We start from the raw sequence: 21,203 nt of genomic DNA on the forward strand, positions 1-21,203 counted from the left end.
TATTTATTTATTTATTTATTTATTTAGGGATTTTATATACCGATTTTCTTGATACAGATCAAATCAACTCGGTTTACATAGAACGATAGTACATTAACAATAACTAGTCAAACCTCAAAAGAGGAGACAGATTGGGAGCAGAAGGTAAAAAGTTACATTATAACAAGGGTGAGTAACTTGGAATTGGAAATGAAGAGACAGATAATCAAAGTAGAGAGATATAACAGAGAGAAGGGGCTTGAAGCCAACCTCAGGAGAATAACTCTAGCATTATAACATGATTATATGACATTCTGCTAGTTATTGAAGATGAGTTTTATCAAAATGTACTCAACATTTAATTAACTTTTAATTAACCTGGTCAAACATAACCCATAGATCTTAAATCATCAAATGTTCCAAATATTATATCAAATCCCTAACACCTAAAATCTCCAATACTCAGATATCACCTATAACAAAAACTCAACCACAGCCATCCCTCCTAACTAATTTTTAAACCCCACTAATTCTCTAACTCCCTTCCACTTACCTCCAATCACTGTTCCTGTACGTATCCGGATCAGTCCAGACAGTGGGTTGAGCCTCCTTTCCAGCAGGTGGAGACAGACTAAAACTTGAAGGATGCCCTATATCAGGACAGAGCCTATCCTCTACTCCTTCAGTATTTGTCTGTCTCCAGCAGGTGCAGCATCTCTCCTTCGGTTCTCTGCTGTAGGCTAGTCAGCCTCTTCTTCTTTCTTTTTCGGCTCAAGCTAGTAGTTCTTTTGATTCCCGCTTGTTTTAGAAACAAAGGAAAAAAATCTATGAAGGAAATTTTGCCTTCTTTTAGTGCTTTTACTGTTTTTGTGTGGGAGACGTCCGTCTCCCAGCTCTTGCCCGGCTCAGGGGGGCTTTGCCCCTTTTGCAGGAGGGGGTTCCCTGCATAGTCCTGAGTCCGTGGACGCTTCCAGGTGTGGGGACCGACGCTCTCCGGGCCTCGTTCCCCCTCTGGCTGCCGAGAAGGTTTTTAACCCGCTGCTGCGCTCAGTAAAAAAAAAAAAAAAAAAAAGGAGTTTAAAAGTTTCAAACTTTCAATAAGTTGCAGGTACTCACCTACCTCTAACTTTTATTTGCAGCAGTTGACCAGCTTTTTTATTTTTTTCTGGTCAGAGTAGGGCTAGAACCGGCAGCCAGAGAAGCAGAAGGCAGCAGTTTTCCTGCCTGCTCTCTCCTGCTGTGCAGACTGTCAATCAAGCTTTTTTTCAGCTTTTTTTTTCTTCAGCCGCGGCTTAGCTATGTCCCGGCTGGCAGCCTGTCTTTCTTGTGGGCTGCCCTCTTCGCGGTTTTCGCGGCAGGGCCTCTGCACTGCTTGCCTGCCGGGTGGGGAAGGTCCCTCCTCGGCAGGACAAGCAAATTTAGCCCGGGGCTCCACTCCTCCCGGCATGGCTAGGCCTTTCCCGGGTTGGCAGAGCTAACTCCCCCCCCCCCCCCCCCCCCCCCCCACCGGTGTCTGCCATGTCCTCAGACCCTGCTGCTTCCTCTGTTTCGGGGGATGACCCTAGAGCCCTTCGTCTTTTTCGTAAGGAGGAATTAGAGCCCCTCCTCCCTTTTGTTTTGCAGGAGCTGGGTCTGGAGAGTCCCTCCGTGGATAATCTCATGGCCTCGCTCCCTAAGGATATGAACCCGGTTCTGGGAGGGCTCCGGCCTCGGCCTTTCCCTTCCACCCCATGCTTAAGCTCCTTATCCTGCGGGAATGGGAGGCTCCTGAGGGTGCGCTTCGGGTGGGGCGTGCGATGGATAAGCTTTATCCCCTCCCGGAGGAGGGCTTGGAGCTGTTGCGATATCCATCGGTGGATTCTTATGTTTCTGCAGTGGCCAAGCACACCACGATTCCGGTGGAAGGTTCCACGGCCTTGAAGGATTCACAAGATCGTAAGCTGGAGGCTCACCTGAAGCGCATCTTCGACGTTCTGGCCCTCTGGGTCTGGGCGTCTTGCTGTAGCAGTCTCATGATGCGAGCGGGCCTCCAGTGGGTCCAATAGTTACTCTGCGCCCGAGAGCTTCCGCCAGGTGAGGCAGAACAAGCTGAACGTCTGGAGGCAGTAACCGCTTACGTATCAGACGCCCTGTACGATCTGGTCCATGTCCAGGCGAAGGCAATGGTTTCGGCAATGGCGGCCCGGAGGCTCCTTTGGCTACGCCACTGGTCGGCTGATCAGTCCTCGAAGACCCGGCTGGGCACGCTGCCCTTTAAAGGTAAGATGCTCTTTGGCGAGGATCTCGAGAAGCTTTATGGACTCCTTGGCTGACAACAAGGTCCATAAACTCCCAGAGGACCACCCTAAGTCTTCCCGATCCTTTGCGGCCTCTCGCTCTCGCTTCAGGGGCCAGCGTCGCTTCGCTTCTCGGGGGCGGGCCGGTTCTGCGAGGGGGTCTTCTCGTGCGCAGTCCTGGTCGCAGTCCTTTCGTGGCAGACTGCCCTTTCGCGAGAGCCAGCCTGTGCGTGCCACCGCTAAACCTGCCACGCAATGAAGTTCAGCCGACCCATTCCTCGGTTCCTTACCTCGGCGGACGCCTCTCCCTGTTCTTCGAGGAATGGGTCAAGATCACGTCGGATCAGTGGGTCCTCGACATTATCAGAAACGGGTACGCTTTCGACCTAGTCAGGGAACTTCCAGATCTTTTTCTTTTCTCGCCTTGTGGCCGGGCCAAGAGGGACGCGGTGGTCCAGACTCTCTCCAAGCTTCTGGATCTGGGACCGGTGGGCCCAGTCCCGGAAAGGGAAATTGGCGCCGGCCAGTATTCCATTTACTTCACCGTGCCCAAAAAGGACGGGTCCTTCCGGCCAATATTGGACCTCAAGAGGGTCAATCGGGCTCTCAAAATCCCCCACTTCCGCATGGAAACCCTGCGGGCGGTCCGCCCCGGAGAGTTTCTTGCTTCCCTCGATCTCGCAGAAGCTTATTTTCATATTCCCATTCATCGCGACTATCAGAAGTATCTCCGATTCCACATTCTCAACCAGGACTTCCAGTTTCGAGTTCTCCCCTTCGGCCTCGCGACCGCTCCTCGCACCTTCACGAAGGTCATGGTAGTAGTAGCGGCGGCCTTGCGCCGCTAGGGGATTCTCGTCCATCCCTATCTGGACGATTGGCTCATCAGGGCCAAGTTGGAGACCTCTTGCCGGCAGGCGATGGATCGCATCTTGGAGCTCCTTGCCTCTCTCGGGTGAATAGTGAACTTTTCCAAGAGCAAGCTTCAGCCCTCCCAGGAGTTGGAATTTCTGGGAGCCCACTTCGACACCCGAGTAGGCAAGGTTTTCTTACCTCGGGCGCGAGCCCTCAAGCTGATCGATCAGGTCCAGACTTTGATTGCCCTACCTTCCCCGACAGCCTGGGATTATCTCCAAGTCCTGGGATCCATGGCTTCTACCATCGACCTGGTCCCCTGGGCTTTTGCTCATATGCGTCCGTTACAGAAAACTTTGCTGTCCCGTTGGCAGCCAGTGTCGGAGCAGTTCCACGTAGTCCTTCCGTTCTTGGATTCTACTGCCGACGAATTACATTGGTGGCTGTCTCTTCCTCATCTTCTGCAGGGGATGCCTCTTCAAGCTCCACAGTGGACGATAGTGACCACGGACGCCAGCCTGTTGGGCTGGGGTGCAGTCTGCCTTTCTCAGTCCACCCAGGGAACATGGTCGCAGACTCAGTCGCACTGGCACATCAATCGACTGGAAACTTTGGCGGTCCGCCTGGCTCTTCAGGAGTTCCTTCCCCTGATCCGCGGCAAGGCGGTACGAGTCCTGTCCGACAACTCCACCACAGTTGCCTACATCAATCGCCAAGGGGGGCACTCGCAGTCCCCTGGTAGCCTTAGAAGCCAGCTGTCTCCTCGCTTGGGCGGAGTGTCACCTACAGTGCCTTGCGGCCTCTCACATCGCCGGAAAAGACAATGTTCAAGCCGACTTCCTCAGCCAGCAGTCGCTCGTTCCGGGAGAGTGGGAGCTCTCGGACGCGGCCATGGCTCTGATAGTGGACAGGTGGGGTCCTCCTGACCTCGACCTCATGGCGACTCTGCGCAATGCCAAGGCCAATCGGTTCTTCAGCTGCTGGAGGGAGCACGGCGCAGAGGGCGTGGATGCTCTGGCTCTACCTTGGCCAGCGGACGTCCTTCTGTACGTGTTTCCCCCGTGGCCACTGGTGGGGAAAGTTCTCAGGAGAATCGAGCTCCACCGGGGACCGGTGATTCTCGTCGCTCCCGAGTGGCCGCGAAGGCCGTGGTTTGCGGATCTCATCAATCTAGCAGTGAACGGGCCCCTGCGCCTCTGTCATCTTTCTCGTCTCCTCCGGCAGGGGCCTGTATATTTCGACCAGGCCGATCGCTTCTGTCTTGCGGCCTGGCTTTTGAACGGCGTCGCCTGAGGCGCAAAGGTTATAGGGAGGTGGTCATCTCCACCCTGCTGCGAGCCCGGAAGCAGTCGACTTCTCTGGCCTATGTGCGCATTTGGAAAGTTTTTGAGTCCGCATGTACGGAGGCGGGTGTCCCTGCGCGCTCCGCCTCGATTCCTTTGATTCTTTCTTTTCTTCAGAAGGGTCTCTCTAAGGGCCTCTCCTTCAGTTCTCTACGCGTTCAAGTCTCTGCGCTCGGCTCTCTCCTGGGTCGGGTGGCCGGTCATGCCTTAGCGGCTCACCCGGACATGATTAGTTTTCTGAGGGGCGTTAGACACCTCCGCCCCCCCTCTCGGGCCATGTGTCCGTCGTGGAGTCTCAACCTAGTCCTTCGTGCTCTGTGTGGCTCCCTTTGAGCCTCTTTGCCACACTACGCTCAAGGATCTTACTCTAAAGACTGTCTTTCTGGTCTCTATTTTCTCTGCTCGCCGTATTTCCAAGCTTCAGGCGCTGTCCTGTCGGGAGCCCTTCTTGCGTTTTTCGGATTCCGGGGTCTCTCTCAGGACTGTTCCTTCCTTCTTACCTAAGGTTGTCTCCGCTTTTCACGTCAACCAGTCGGTAGAACTCCCCGCGTTCTCGCCGGAGGAGGTTGCGGGTACGGCTCGTGGCGACCTCCGTCGGCTGGATGTCAAATGAATCTTGCTTCGTTATCTCCAGGTCACTAATGACTTCCGTGTATCGGACCATATCTTCGTCCTTTGGAGTGGTCCCAACCGGGGTAAGCAGGCTTCTAAGACCACGATTGCGTGTTGGTTGAAAGAAGCCATTTCCTTGGCGTACCTTTGTCAAGGTCGTCCGCTTCCTGAGGGTCTGAAAGCCCATTCCTTGCGTTCTCAGGCTACTTTGTGGGCGGAGAGTCAGTTTGTCTCCCCGCAGGAGATTTGCAGGGCTGCCACTTGGACGTCTCTGCACACTTTTGCTCGGCACTACCGTCTGGATGTACACGCTCCGGTGTTCGGTTCCTTTGGGCGGCAAGTGCTTCGAGCGGGACTGTCTCTGTCCCACCCAGTTTAGGGAAGCTTTGGTACATCCCACTGTCTGGACTGATCCGGGTACGTACAGGAAAGGAAAATTAGTTCTTACCCGTTAATTTTCGTTCCTGTAGTACCACGGATCAGTCCAGACGTCCTTCCCTGTCTGTCTTCTGTCCTCTCGAAGCTTGTTTTCTTGCAGGTCTGCAGATTTTCATATATTTCTTTGTGCAAGATTACTGAGCAATTACACCGGAAGCCTTGGTCGTTTTCTTATACCAAGTTGATGCAAAAGCGTATAGGTATACCATGTTTTTCTACATTATTCTATATTTGCTCCGTTGAGCTTTACAGTTACTTGCTTGATCCTATTCTTGGGTTTGTTGTTTTATGCTTTGACATACGTTATACTGAAGGGGTAGAGGATAGGCTCTGTCCTGATATAGGGCATCCTTCAAGTTTTAGTCTGTCTCCATCTGCTGGAAAGGAGGCTCAACCCACTGTCTGGACTGATCCGTGGTACTACAGGAATGAAAATTAACAGGTAAGAACTAATTTTCCTCTAGCTGAGAGAAAGAGGTCTATTCAGTGCTGCTGAATGATGTCACCTGCATGTCGGGTTAATTCATCCTGCTATCTATGGAAAATGATTATGGTAACCAAATTTTATTTCCGTTATTACGAGTGTTCACTGGCTGCCACTAGGCCAGCATATTAAATTCAAGCTCTTGTTTGTTATTTTAAAATGTATTTTTACTCCAACTTAGTGGACCCGGCAGTAGGAGAGCTAAGATGGGGAAGGGGGTGATTTTGAAGTTTTGAAATTTTGAACTTATTCAATTATGAAATTAGGTTATGAATTAGGAAATGGGGAACCATAGATTCTAGTGTATTTAGTCCTCTTGTTTATGGTAACAGCCACCTAATTTGGCAATATCTGTAAAATGGGTTTCACAGTTCCCTGATTTATAGCTTTTTGAATTACTCTATTGTGTCATTCCTGTTACCGTATTCTATGTGTACTTACTGTGTTTGAAAATTAATAAACAAATATAAAAGTATATATATTTACAGGAATGTTGCCTAGTTATTAATCTTATTTATTTATTTAGTATTAATTATCAGCCGCACAATCCCAAGTCAAGGCTACCTTCATGCATAAAACTTTAAAATTACATAAAACCCAAAAACAAACCAGAGCAAACAAAATACTAAACAACAAATAAATAATACTCAAATAGTGGCAATTACTAGCCACTCCTCTGTTAGAAGCAAGATTGAGCAGCACCAGGAATTCTGTGTTTAGGTGTATTGTTACATCTTTATGGAATAGCCTCTTATTAGAGGCGAAGCTTGAGTCTAATTATTTGAGAGTCCAGAAACTGACAAAAGCCTGATTGGTTTATGAAAGTATTTGGCTGATGCAGGGTCGGAGAGAGCAGGAATTAGGTCCGTGCCAGCTAAGAAAAGTAGGCCCCTATGTAAGGTTCTGATGTGATACTTATTAATAAGAGAAATCGTTTTCTAGATTTCCCAAATAATTTTTATTTATTTAAGAAGGCTTTACAAGCTTTTTTGTTAGCAAATTCTTCAATTACAATTGACATTTTTATTTATACATGTTAGAAATAGATATATTTAGCTTTTTTAAAAATTTTGCCCAACAAATGTAGGCCCCTTGTACATTGTAGGCCCTAGCCAAATGGCATGCTGGCACCCCCTCTCTTCTGAAGTGGCTGATGCTAGTTTGTTTTAGTATTTTGCATCAAGATGTGATCTTCTTATAAATGACTGGCTGGTTGTTTTAAGGGTGTTTGGGCTGATTTGTATTAGTAGGTTAAATTGAGTGGATAGAAAGTGATATGTTAAGGACCTTTTTGACGGAGAGTGGGGGGATGTTGAATGTCATGCTGTTTGTGGAGGCGAAAGTAAGGTATAAGGAGGAGAGGTTATTACTATAGAAGGAGAGAAATAAGAGTCGAGGGACATGGGGAAGGATTTTAAGGATTAACATTGCATTTGATTCTGTAATGCAGGGGCAAGTCTATAACGATGCAGGGTAAGGCAGCTGCCTCAGGTAGCAAAATTTTGGAATGGCAAAAAGTGGCCCCTCCCCCCAAAAAACTCCTGTAGCAGCTGCCTCACCTTGCCACTAGACAAATATTAAAGGATGAAAGGACCGTGTGTGTAAGGTTCCCATTCCCTGTGGGCCAGAAGAAGAGTCCTAGAGTGGTAGCACTGGAAAATGATACACCCACGGAGTTCCCACTCCCTGCAGGCCAGAAGAAAAGCCCCACAGTGGAGGCACAGATGACTTAGTGTGGGTGGAGTTTTCACACCCCACCAGCAGAAAGAAGAAAAAGACTGGAGAGAAAGAAGGGAAGGGGGAAGGAGAGAAAAGGCAAGGCAAAAGAAGGAGACATGAGTGAAGGAATAGGGGAAGTGAATGAGATGAGTCAAGGGAAGAGGTGGTTACTGTGTGAGAGGGGAAGGAGGAGTAAGTGAGAAGGAAGGGTGAGGTGTAGGAGGGAAGAGGTAAGACAAGGATGGGAATGGGAGGGTAAAGGGGGCTAGGTGATGAGTGAAAGGGCTGAGTTGTGGAGGGGGCATGAGCGAGAGGAGAGTAGAAGAGAGAGAAGGGGCTGAGTGAGACAGGAGAGAAGTTAAGGAGTATGAGTCAAAGGAAAGGGTTTTGAGTCATGTGATAGGCCTGGTGGGCCTGAAGAGTGGCGTGGCCACGGCCCAAAATAGAGAGGGGAAGGACCTGATTGTGTATGTGTGTGAGAGTAAGACAGCCCATGTGTGTGTAAGAGTCTGTGTGTGAAAGCCTATGTGATTGTGTGTGTGTGTGTGTGAGAGCTGCTGTGTGTGAGAGTTAGTGTAAGCCTATGTGCTTGTGTATGTGAGAGCTTGTATGCCTGTGTGATTGCATATGTATGTGTGAGAGAGAGGATGCGAGTATCTGTATGAATGTGTGTGAGAGCCTGTATGTATGAGAGAGAGGGTTTGTGAAAGAGCCTGTGTGTGCGAGAGAAGGTGACTGTATATGAGAGAACAGTGTATGTATGTGAAAGAGAGAGGATAGTTTGTGTTTGGGTACTTGCCAGGTTCTTATGGCCTGGATTGGCCACTGTTGGAAACAGGATGCTGGGCTTGATGGTTCCTTGGTCTGACCCAGTATGGCATTTTCTTATGTTCTTATGTTCTTATGACCCACCCCTCCCCTAATCCACAGTATCTCAGGGGATTGAAAATCAAGATTCCAGGTATTGCGAGTGAAGAACTTTTTTCTTTCTTAGTTTTAATTGTTGGGTGGTGGTTGATGTGTCTGTTTTGAAATATTTTATTGATTTTTGAGAACATTTTAAACATTTTTGAGTATAATTATTGAATGTTCTGTTCGTCAGCTGTTTTTTGAAATATTCTATTAGCATAATTTTACTATTATGATGTGTTATATTTCTTGGTTTAATTATTGTGCAGAATGATAGTGTGTGTTTGTTCATAGTTGTACTGCATACAGAGTCTGGCTTCTTGTGTTTTCCAGTTCTGTTTGTCTGCACATTTCTGTTTATACTTTATGGTGTTTTTTCTGTATTTGAGTGTCTGTCTGTGTTCTACATATGTGGCTGGGGTGAGGTATTCTGCTAGGATGTAACTTCTGTGTATAGCAACCTGGCTTGTTCTGTTTTCCTAATAGGAGGAGTATTGGTGTTTTAGGGCCTGGTTTAATATTTGCCTTTTCATAGATAATGTTATTACTGTTGGAGTGCTGGAAGTTAATACTGTTTTCATATGGGAGATTTACAATATTGTAATTGTAATTCAGCTTACTCGTAGCTTTTGGAGAGTTAAGCCAACATAGAATGCACTTTACAACTAGAGTGTTTCATTTAATGAGTTCCCAGAAGAAGCTATTTTTGGTATTAGGGTGAACCCTGTGGAATAATCTTTCGTGAATATTGAAGGAAAAAACTGATATAAAGTTTTGGAAGGGTGTAAAAATCTTACTGTTTCAGAAAGCTTTTGTTGATTAGTTACGGAGAAGGCTTGACCTTTCCTTTTACTGTCAACATGCAGGCAGTTTTTATTGTTTTTATGAATGTGTTATTTAATGTATTTTTATTATGGGTTATTTTTCTATGTAAAGTTTTTATTGTGCTATGCACATGACAAAACCAACATCCCAATATAGTAACAATAAGATAGATCTCACACAAGTATTATATATTTACTTACCCACAAGCCCCCCATTCATCCCACCCACTCAACCCACTTTCCCCACATATGGAGATATGGATAAATTTGTTTTAGAGCGATAATAGCACAAGTACCTTATATTTAAAATCTTTAAATTAATTTGTCTGGAGCTTTTGCTGAAAACCAATAACATTTAGATAAAGATTTCTTTTGAATGGATGTTATTTTATTTAACCTATAAATCTTATGAAAACGATTAAGAACAGACTTCAGAGAGGGTGCCTCCATCCTCTTTCAAAATAAGACACTCTCACAATACTCAGCTAGAAAACCTGTAAAAGAAATTTCTGCTGAAAATCAGTGGACAGAACAGGGATATTTAATAAAGCATACTTTGGATCGATCGATATTGTCAAAGCCAGTGACTGTGTGAATCCATGATGATATCCCATTCCAAAAGACAGCTATCACCTCACAAGTCCACCATGTGTCATATAGAGACTCCATAGCCTCTCAACCTCTCCAACATTTATCAACAAGTGGGAACTTCCTGTGCAGTCGTTCAGATGTATAATACCACTGGAGGAGTGTATTATAACCATTTTCTAATAAAGAGGAAGAAATGGAGCATTTACTAATATGTAGAAAAAAGATCCCACTCACTTTGTCAATGGAGCCACAATATCCCTTTCCCATTTTTTAATGTGAACAGGTTAATTTTGTAGCTCAGCATTAAATAGTCCATACAGTTTTGATACAGTTGCCTTCATCTTGTCTTCCTTACCACACTTATTCTCTAAATAAGATTTCCCCATGAAAGTAATGTTTTAATCTCACTCAAATGCATGAAACGTCTAATCTGTATGAATGAGTAAAAATCCCACTTAAGTGAGATCACATGTATGAGCTAGGGAATCAAAATTCAAAAGTTCTACTCCATTCGAAAAACTCCATGTTTTTCCAAGTTGTAAATGCTGCTAATGGTATACATGCAGGAAAAGCTCTATTATGAAAGAGATGTGTACTATAGAAATAATTTCTCTGACCTATCAATCTAGAACACCATTGATCCAAATGTATTATTTAATGAAGGTGGTATAATTAAAAAGGATCAATAGGTTTTCTTCGGCTGCTATCAATACCTGTTGCAATTGCCCCCTTTGCTTCACACTCTGCATTTTATTCCAGTCCACAATTGCTCATAATTGTGAAGCAGCGTAGTACCACTTCAGATTGGGTACTCCCAACCCACCTCTAAGTTTGGTCTGAAACATTACATGACAAGGAACCCTAGGTGGGCTGCGTTGCCGGATAAAATAAAGTTTCTTCTGCCATGATTTCAATATTGTTTTGTGAATCTCAAAAGGTAAGGTCTGAAATTGATAACAGAATCTAGGAAGTATGTTCATTTTTATAGTTGCAGTCTTCCCCAATCAAGAGAAACCACCTCTCCCATTTCTTCAAACCTTTCATAATATTTATAAGTAAAGGGGAATAATTCAGGTGAAACAAATCCTCAATAGAATTGCTAAGGAAAACTCCTAAATATTTAGTCTTGTTTAGCCCATTTGAAAGGAAATCGTTGCCTTAATATAGATGCAAGTTCATCTGGAAAGGTTAGATTTAATACTTCGGATTTATCCAAATTGATTTTGAAACCAGATATTGCACTAACTCTTCCCATTTTGGCAATAACTGTCTCCAAGGAATTGGCTGGATTAGTTAGGGTGCAAGTATATCATCAGCAAATGATGATAACTTGAAATGGCAATGCCCAATTCAAGTACCACTAATGTTATCAGCCTTTCTAATCCTGAGTGCAAAGGGTTCCAAAAAATAACAAAGAGCAGAGGTAACAGAGGACAATCCTGTCTTGTGCCCCTGCCAACAGGAAAACAATTAGAGTAACCCCTGTTTACCTTGATCCATGACCAAGGGGCATCATATAATTTTGGATCAAGCCAATAACAAAAGGCCCAAATTGCATTTTCCCTAATGTTCTAAACCGAAATGGCCAATGCACCTTGTCAAATGCTTTCTTTTATCGACTGTGAGGAGAAGTGATGGAAGTTTTTCCTGTGGAATCCACCAGATAATACCAATAATTTTGCACACATTAACCACTGCCAGCCGACTGGGGATGAATCCTGCTTGGTCAGTGTAAATCAAAGAAGGTATAATCACATTTAAGTGTTCCGCAAGCACCCTTGCCAGTATATTTAGATCTATATTTATAAGTGATATGGATGGGTCTGTATGACCTGTATAGGGTGGGATTGTACCCGAGTTTAGCAATGATAGTTATACCTGCCATATTGGTGCCAGGTAGAAGAGAACTCTCTCCTCTTAAACAATTAAACAAATCAGTCATTGGCTTAGCCAACATCAGGGCAAATCATTTGTAGAATCTGGCTGTGAAGCCATCTAGTCCTGGCGTCTTGGCCAACCTTAATCAGCTTGATAACCTGTTAAGACCACAGCAGTATTTATTTCCATGTCTAGAAATATTTGCTGCTGTTCTGTTAGAATTTGAAGGGATGAGTCCTCTAGATATCTATCAATGGCCGTCTATTATTTTGCAATTACTGCTATATAAATCAGCATAAAACTGAGAAAAACATTGTCTAATGTCAGTAGCATTCGTCACCAGCTTTCCATCTGGTCTTTTAATTTTCACTGTGTGATTTTGAGTTGTCATGTTTATCAGCCTAGGAGCTAAAAATTTTACCAGCTTTGTTTCCCCTCTCAAAATAAGCTTGATGTGTTAACTCTGACGCACAATGACATCTAAATCGAGTGTGCTTAACTCGTCTCTGGCCACATTTAGGTGTTGAAATAATCAATGGGATAGAGTGTGTTTATATAGTAGTGTAAGGGAAGCTATCTTATTTAATAGGTTCTTTCTAGCTAGTTTCTTTTCCCTCTTTGTGAGTAGCATATAAAATTATCTTCCCTCACATTACTGCTTTCAAGCATTCCCAAACAGTCACAGAAGATACATTGTCCTGAATGTTAAGATATTACTGAATGTCTTCTAGAAAAGTGGAACAAAAAAGCTCATCATTAAATAGATTATCATTCAAGCGTCAGAAACGTTTTCCAGAATCATATTGTGAAAATTGTAAATCAATCCAGACAGGAGCATGGTCAAGCTATGTAATAGGGCTCATGTCCACCTCCGTCACTTGATTTTATTATCCCTCTACTAGAAAAAAATCGACATGTGAATAAGAATAATGGGGTTTAGAATGAAAGGTATAATCTCTAGTAGAGGGGAAGTGTTGACGCCATATATCCACTAAATTCCATCTATCCATCAATAAGGATAGTTTGTGCCTCTCACCCCTCTTAGCCCTAATCTTTCCTGGGTTGAATTATCCAAAGCTGGAATTCTGGTAACATTGAAGTCTTCACTCATAATTAAATGGCCACCTGCCTTTGAAGTCAAAACTTTTTCAACTAAGTCAAAGAAAAGATCTTTATTAATATTAGGAGCAAATATATTAACAATAGTGTAAAGTTCTCCACCCATCATAATCTGTAATAATACATAATACTCCAAGGGATTTGCACAATACAGCTGTAATTAAAAAAAAAAAAAAAAGATGTTGGGCAAACATTACGCCACCCCCTGTATATTTCCCATCTTTAGAACTAAAAGAAAAAAATCTATACGGAAAATCTTTATAAAACATTAGGTGCTTGTATCTTTTTAAAAAATGTTTTCTGAATCCAAGCTATTGTGAGGGCGGCTATAGAGGAGGTGTTGTAGACACCACCTTCTGGAGTGGCGCAGGATGCAGGACTGGAGCAGAGTATGGGTGGTCTGTGAGGCTGAAGCAAGGGACAAGTGCAGTCTGGCTTGGACTTCCATGCAGTACAGGCAGGAATGAAGCTGTGGAAGACAGGAATGCTGGAACAGACTGAATCTGAGTGCAGGTAAGCGTGGAGCTGGAATACTGGAACAGGGACTAGGGCAGGACAAACCAGGACAAGGACTACACAGAACATGGAACATAGAATGCCCAAAGGCAGAGTAGGCAAGGGAAGCCCTGAGGAGCAAGGCAGAGATAGCCCTAGAAACAGGGAGAGACCTAGGAGTCTCAGGGTTAGTCAGGAAACAGGGCAGAAGGCGGGAAGGCACAGGACAAGAACAGGATCAGAAGGCCCTCAGGCCATAGAGCAAACAGGGAATAACTGGGAACAAAAGTCCCAAGGGCCATAGGAGTAAGCAAGGCAGAACAGAGATCAGAAGTCTCAAAGGCCACACAGGAATACAAGGGAAGGCTGCAGAGTGAGAGTGCTAAAGCAGGGAGCCAAGGAGGGACTTGATGCTGAAGCATTGAGGCATGGGAGAGGCAGGATTAAATAGGGCAGGAAAGAAGGCCTTGGCCAGCCAGGATAGAGAGCTCATGGAGGTCCGCTGGTGGTGCACAGGCTGTAGGACAGACAGAGGCCAGGGACCCAGGACATGCTGGTAGTTTGGAGCCAAGCTCACTGCGGGTCTCTGATGGAGGGGAGGCCATGCCTCAGCCAGAAACGCAACAGCTAGAGAAACCTTAGAAGATAATAGTTCACTAAACAGTAACTGACATTACCGATAAGAGCTTAATTTATTTATTTATTTATTTAAAGATTTTTATATACCGCAGTTAGTTAGCAAACATCACCTCGGTTTACAGAGAACATTAATCTCTTAACAGTTAGGGATAATATATGGAATTTAGTCATGGATCAAATGTTTTCTTGAAATTATGTCTATCTGCAAGTACAAGACCTACAAACAAAAGAATATTCCAAAATACTACCTATTAGGAGAATCTTCCAGTCTAATACAACTTCCAACCCGCTAAAACCATTAGCCATCCCTCCCATATTGAAAGGTGCGCTAGTACCTGTCATTTCAAATGACATTTGAAATGACATTCCACTTACCTGATGGAATGTTATTTGAAATGTCATTTGAAATGACAGGTACTAGCGCACCCTGGATACTGTATAGGCGCTATATACAGTAAGATGGATTTCGCACGCCTACTGCTTCATTGACACGCTTTGGACGCCACTTGGATTTGCGTCTAATTTGAATACTGAATCGAGCGGTATATGAACCAAAATATGCGAGCGGCAAACGAGGGTGCGCCCGGCACTACCGCACTCTTTCTTACGCGTCGTTACTGTATCGGCCCGTAAGCTAGGTATTTCACTTAGATGCAGCTCCAACACTGCTCTCTACATTAATGGTGGGGGTGGAAGGGAAATAGAACCAAAAGGTTACTAAGAGCCAAGAGTAACAGATAAGTATGAGAAAAAAAAAAAAGTGTGAAGCTTGCTGGGCAGACTGGATGGACCGTTTGGTCTTCTTCTGCCATCATTTCTATATTTCTATATAATCTGCCCTCATATCCTATACATGTTTATATCCTCATTTCCCCTCCCAAATCTCAAAACCCTCCCACTCTTTCAACCAGGAACTTGAACTGCCTACCCTCATTCGCAGATCTAAATCACCTGCAGGAGATATGACTCTGTAGAAAAGACCCTCCCCCTTTCCTCTTATAAACAGCATATTTATTTATTTATTTATTTATAGGGTTTATATACCGGAGGTTCCTGTATAAAATACATATCACCCCGGTTTACAAGAAACAAGAACTATCGCTTCATTTAGCGGTTTACATTGAACATTGAACATATTAATTAACATTGAACATTGGACATTGAACATAAACATTGAACATATTAATTAAATTAATATGTTCAATGTAAATATAACTTTTAAGTCAAGATATAATATTCTCTTGTTGAACGTTATCGTATATTACCGTATTTTTCGCTCCATAAGACGCACCTGACCATAAGACGCACCTAGGATTCAGATGGGGAAAATTAAAAAAAAAAAAATTGTGCTAAACCGGCTCTGCGTCTGGGCGTCTTATGGAGCAAATTAGGGGAGTGCATAGCTTTTTTTTTTCTCCCCATTTTGTTTTCGGGTCTGGGGAGGGCCATTTCGGTCCACTCCCCAGATCAGAAAACTTTTCTTTCTCTGGGAACCCCTCCCCCCCAAAAACCCCCCCATCCCAACCCTTTAAATTAACAACCCCCACCCTCCTGACCCCCCAAGACCTGCCGACTTAATTTCCTACAACCCCCCAACCTCCTGACCCCCCCCAAGACCTGCCGACTTAATTTCCTACAACCCCCCACCCTCCTGACCTGCCGACTTAATTTCCTACAACCCCCCACCCCTCCTGACCCCCCCCAAGACCTGCCGACTTAATTTCCTACAACCCCCCACCCTCCTGACCCCCCCAAGACCTGCCAAACGTCCCTGGTGGTCCAGCGGGGGTCCAGGAGCGGTGTCCTAGGCTTGGGCCGTCGGCTGCCAGTAATCAAAATGGCGCCGACAGCCCTTTGCCCTCACTATGTCACTGAGACCGACCAATAGCAGCGGTCGGGTCCCAGTGACATAGTGAGGACAAAGGGCCGTCGGCGCCATTTTGTTTACTGGCAGCCGACAGCTCACGCCCAGGAGATCGTTCCCGGACCGCTCCTGGACCCCCGCTGGACCACCAGGGACATTTGGCAGGTCTGGGGGGGGTCAGGAGGGTGGGGGGTTGTAGGAAATTAAGTCGGCAGGTCTTGGGGGGGGGGTCAGGAGGGTGGGGGGTTGTAGGAAATTAAGTTGGCAGGTCTTGGGAGAGTCGGGGGGGGGGGGTTTGTTAGATTTTTGTTTGGTTTTTTTTTTTTATATTCGCTCCATAAGACGCACATACATTTTCCCCCCACTTTTGGGGGAAAAAAAGTGCGTCTTATGGAGCGAAAAATACGGTAAGTGGACCAATGTTTATAATAGGCTAATTGGATCTAGTAAGCCATCAAAGAAATAATTCTTTATCCTCAAAGAATCCTCAGGATGGGTTTGGCTGAAGAGATGATTTTTCTCCTAATTGCCTGCAGAGCCTCTTGCCCTCATTGCTGACACATTGCCATCTTGGATAGGTTTTCTTGTGCACGTTGATGGAGGGATCCATATGGACGTCGAAGTTGACGTTCATTCCTGATGTTCTCAAAACTTCTTCTGTCTCCCGCAGTGATCGTATTACTTGTGATGTTCCCTTTATAGAAAACGGTAGACCAAAAGGAAAGGTCCATTGGTATTTGATATTCTCTTTTGGCAATACTGCAGTTACTTCCCTGAGATCCTGGTATTTGGCAGTGTAGATGGAGCTTATGCTGGCATAGATAGTAACATGGCAACCATCCCAAATCCACTTAACTCTTTTCTGCAATAGTTGAAGAATTATTTCTTTAACAACAAAGCTGTGAAAGCAAGTTATAATGTCACGTGGTCTGTTTCTGGAGTGGGAACCCAAAGATCTTTGTACGTGCTCCAGCAAGATATTAAGCATAACTGACTCGTCTGGTCCCTTTTTAAGTGGATAAAATTTATTTACATATTGCCATCACTGCAAGCCTACAGTCCTCATAGGTGGGAGTCTCCGGTACTCACCGAAAAAGGAGATTACAACGGCATGACCTATTCTCAAGGTCCTCAGTCTTTTCAGATAGTGTAGCTTGTTGCAATGCCCATTCATTATGTTTCCCCTTATCTGATCTAGGGACTCAAAGTGAGCATCGACACTCGTATCAAGCTCTTCAACACGGTGTGCCCAGCTCTATAAAGTTTCACGTAAATCTGACATCATATTCAGAATTTGTTTGTGAACTTCCATGTCTTGTTAAATTTCACAAAACCATTTGTGAAATTTGTCTCTAATAGGTAGATCACCGGCACGATTAGTATGAGATTCGTTTCAACAAGCACATGGCCCACTGCATCAGGCCCATCTGATTGTTTTGGCCAACCCATCAAAGTGTGTGCTAAAAGAGAATTGCTTTAAATCCATAGATTTCTTTTTAGATGCCATCTTCCAACCATTAGCCAGAAAAAATGAGTCACGAATCTACTCTCTATCAAAGGATGCTGGACTTACAAAGCAGATTGTAGGCGAGGGAGCTCGGGGCTTCACATCTATTCAGGCAGATGACAACTCTTCCTCCTATGACGATGCTTATGTTGTGGTGTTGTGTTGTACTCTTCAAAGGACAGGTTTCCTGAGTGACAGTAGAATAGACATTTTATAAATAAATAGAAGCAATAGGCTTAATACCTTATGGAGTCTAAATGTCTGTCTTGCAGGTTTTCTGTTTGGCACAACAGCAGTGCATGTAAAAATAATATATATGTTATTTTTACCTCAGATGACTGTCCTTTTTCATGTAAAATATGTTTATTTTAAATGCATCATTTTTAATTGTGTGTGGTGAGGGCCAGGAGGGAGGGGCGTAAGGATAAGATTAAGACACTTAATCCCCATGCTGCAATTTGGAGACAGTGTGCCACACGCAGACCCCCACCATTCACTCGGCTCCCATTGCTCCAGGGGGCAAATGCTGGAGAAATGTGGGAGGCATGTCAAAGGGTTCCTGGGAGTGTGACAGGGTTGCCAGCTTCCTAGAAATATTATCACTGAAATTCTATCTGTCACTTCTTTAGGAGCTGTGAACTCTACTTTCCCCCTTCTGCAGTATTTCACATCACCGAACGGGCCAGACTTGAAGGGGTGCCCTCCCAATGATTTGACCTGTGCCGTGCCTTGGAGGGGAGGGAGAGTGCCATATCATCTCTTTCTTAGGCAGCAGATTGCCTTGTGCCTCCCTGCTATAATGGATTTTGATTTGCTAAATATTGTAAATGCCCTTGTGATTTGTTTGGAATAAGATGGTATAGCAATTATACTAAAAAATGTAAGAGCTAAGATTTCTCTCCTAGAAAGTTCTATTTTTAATAGCATTACTTCTGTCTGAAGAGTAAGTGGATTGCAAGCCCTGGTCTCACAGTAATATAATAAATGACAGCAGATAAAGACCAATATGCTCTTTATACCCAAATCTTCCCCAACAGAGCAGTTATGAAAATGCATCCTAAATTTCTGCCAAAAGTGGGCTCATTTAAATCAATCCATTCTATTGCCATCATTTTTGCCCATAAGGGAAAGCAAGCTTTTCATATGCTGGACTGCAGAAGAGTTTTATTCTATTTAAATGGAGAAAATCTTCCAGAAAATCATTTCAACTGTTGATTCCTTTCAACTCAGTTTAGCAAGGAGTATCCCATTCAAAGAGAATTCTTGCAACTTGGATATCTGATTGTAGCAATAAGTGAAGCAAGCAGAACTACATTTTCAAAGGAAAGTGAAAACACATCAGATTAAGGCTACCACAGCTTCCTTGGCACATCTTTTGTTATTTTATAGAAATATCTGCAAGCAGATTGTGATAAATTGCAGGAAGACCTTGTGAGACTGGAAAATTGGGCATCCAAATGGCAGATGAAATTTAATGTGGATAAGTGCAAGGTGATGCATATAGGGAAAAATAACCCTGCTGTAGTTACACAATGTTAGGTTCCATATTAGGTGCTACATCCCAAGAACGAGATCTGGGCATTGCAGTGGATAACACATTGAAATCATCGGTTCAGTGTGCTGCGGCAGTCAAGAAAGCAAACAGAATGTTGGGAATTATTAGGAAGGGAATGGTTAATAAAACTGAAAATGTCATAATGCCTTTGTATCGCTCCATGGTGAGACCGCACCTTGAATACTGTGTACAAATTCTGGTCGCCGCATCTCAAAAAAGATATAGTTGCGATGGAGAAGGTACAGAGAAAGGTGACCAAAATGGTAAGGGGAATGGAACAGCTCCCCTATGAGGAAAGATTAAAGAGGTTAAGTTCTTTTCAGCTTGGAGAAGAGACGGCTGAGGGGGGATATGATAGAGGTGTTTAAAATCATGAGAGGTCTAGAACGGGTAGATGTGAATCGGTTGTTTACTCTTTCGGATAATGGAAAGACTAGGGGGCACTCCATGAAGTTAGCATGTGGAACATTTAAAACTAATCGGAGAAAGTTCTTTTTCATTCAACGCACAATTAAACTCTGGAATTTGTTGCCAGAAGATTTGGTTAGGGCAGTTAGTGTAGCTGTGCTTAAAAAAGGATTGGATAAGTTCTTGGAGGAGAAGTCCATTACCTGCTATTAAGTTCACTTAGAGAATAGCCACTGCCATTAGCAATGGTAACATGGAATAGACTTAGTTTTTGGGTACTTGCCAGGTTCTTATGGCCTGGCTTGGCCACTGTTGGAAACAGGATGCTGGGCTTGATGGCCTCTTGGTCTGACCCAATATGGCATGTTCTTATATAAATCTTATAGATGTTACATGGTCTTCCAGAAATACTTTTCAACCCATTACTGCTAGAAAAACACCTCCTTTAGGATAGCAGTTTTAAACAGGCAGTTCTTAAATGTATTTAATTAATCTCTCCAGCCATGACCAATAATTGTGGGTGGTATAACACATCTGCAATGCTCAGATAAATTATTCAAATGCAGCCCACAACTTGGGAGTCCCCACTTGTGCGGCTGACTTTTTCCTGCTTGTCTATGGAGAAAGCAAAGTTTCTTATTTGTAATTAGTGTTCTCCATAGACAGGATAAATCAGCCATACAATCTCTCCCACCTCCTCTGAGTTGAAGAATAGCTTGCTATAAAATAAAGACTGAGGAGACTCATGAAGTGGGAAGGCTGTGCGGAAAGACCTATGCATGTTCAGAAAACCTTGTTCTTTCAAGTTCTCAGAGCTGTCAGGAGGACATTTATGTGTCTGATTTATCCTGCAATCTATGGAGAACATCTGTTACAGGTAAGCAACTTAGCTTGGCATCAGTAGTAATGAGGCTCCCATTTTCACCAACAGGAGTGAAAAGAGAAAACGAATACAGTCTTCAGGTCCTGAGATGAATGAAGATTACCCCAAAGAGAATGATTCGTTCACGTAAGTTGGCGCAAAAGAGCCCTTGTGTTGCTACTTGCTAGTTTTATTTTTATCAGAATTCCTATTAGGACTTCTGAATAAGGCAGAGAGAGTTTTTGAAATCTTATCATAATTTGCTTTCGGTTATTGTTTGTAGGTTTCTTTTCTTTTTTAGTTTTGTTTATTTAATCCTTGATGGACTCTGCTGCCCCAGCCCCTCTTTAGATGGATTGTCTCAGTGGCACAAACGTCCTTGCTTTTTTCAGCACTGAAGACATGTTTTTTTCCAATCCTTCAGCACTGCGGTTGGTCGATGGAGGCAGCCACCTTCCCACCCTCCCTTTGCCTCGGCTGAGGCTCTTCACTTCTGTATAGCAGCACTTCTTCCTGCTGACTTGAAAACCTCCCTTTCTGAACATAAAACAGACATAAAAAGCAAAACTACATACAAGAAGCCAAAAAGATTGTCTGTACTATCTAGTAAAGAGAAAAACAACCAAGAGAACAATGAAAGAGAAAGCATGATAGAAAAGCCATCAGGTTGCATGTTGGAGAGAGATGCTTAAACTTGCTATATGCTTGTGCCATTAAATCCAGGTCATGTTAGTCTAGGGTTAAACTATTGACAAATAGTAAAACATCTTTTCTGTTACATTCATCGATTAGGCAGTACTGTTAGGACTTAACTGAGCAATGCTTTAAATGATTAGACTGGGTTAT

General features: G+C 44.0%; 1 protein-coding gene across 5 annotated transcripts in view; it reads left to right on the forward strand.

Moving 5' to 3' along the window:
• The window catches only part of USP37 (ubiquitin specific peptidase 37), a 539,331-nt gene that overhangs the window by 113,119 nt on the left and 405,009 nt on the right, over positions 1-21,203 (forward strand). For 4 of the 5 annotated variants that reach the window (XM_029605048.1, XM_029605049.1, XM_029605047.1 and 1 more), the window contains exon 7: positions 20,427-20,504. The exons of the other annotated variant lie outside the window; for it this stretch is intronic. In XM_029605048.1, the coding sequence (XP_029460908.1) occupies positions 20,427-20,504 (78 nt within the window). The remainder of the gene's footprint in view (positions 1-20,426; positions 20,505-21,203) is intronic. 5 annotated transcript variants of the gene reach the window in all.

Source organism: Rhinatrema bivittatum, chromosome 6, assembly GCF_901001135.1.
Source record: "Rhinatrema bivittatum chromosome 6, aRhiBiv1.1, whole genome shotgun sequence".
In the NCBI taxonomy this organism is placed as follows: domain Eukaryota; kingdom Metazoa; phylum Chordata; class Amphibia; order Gymnophiona; family Rhinatrematidae; genus Rhinatrema; species Rhinatrema bivittatum.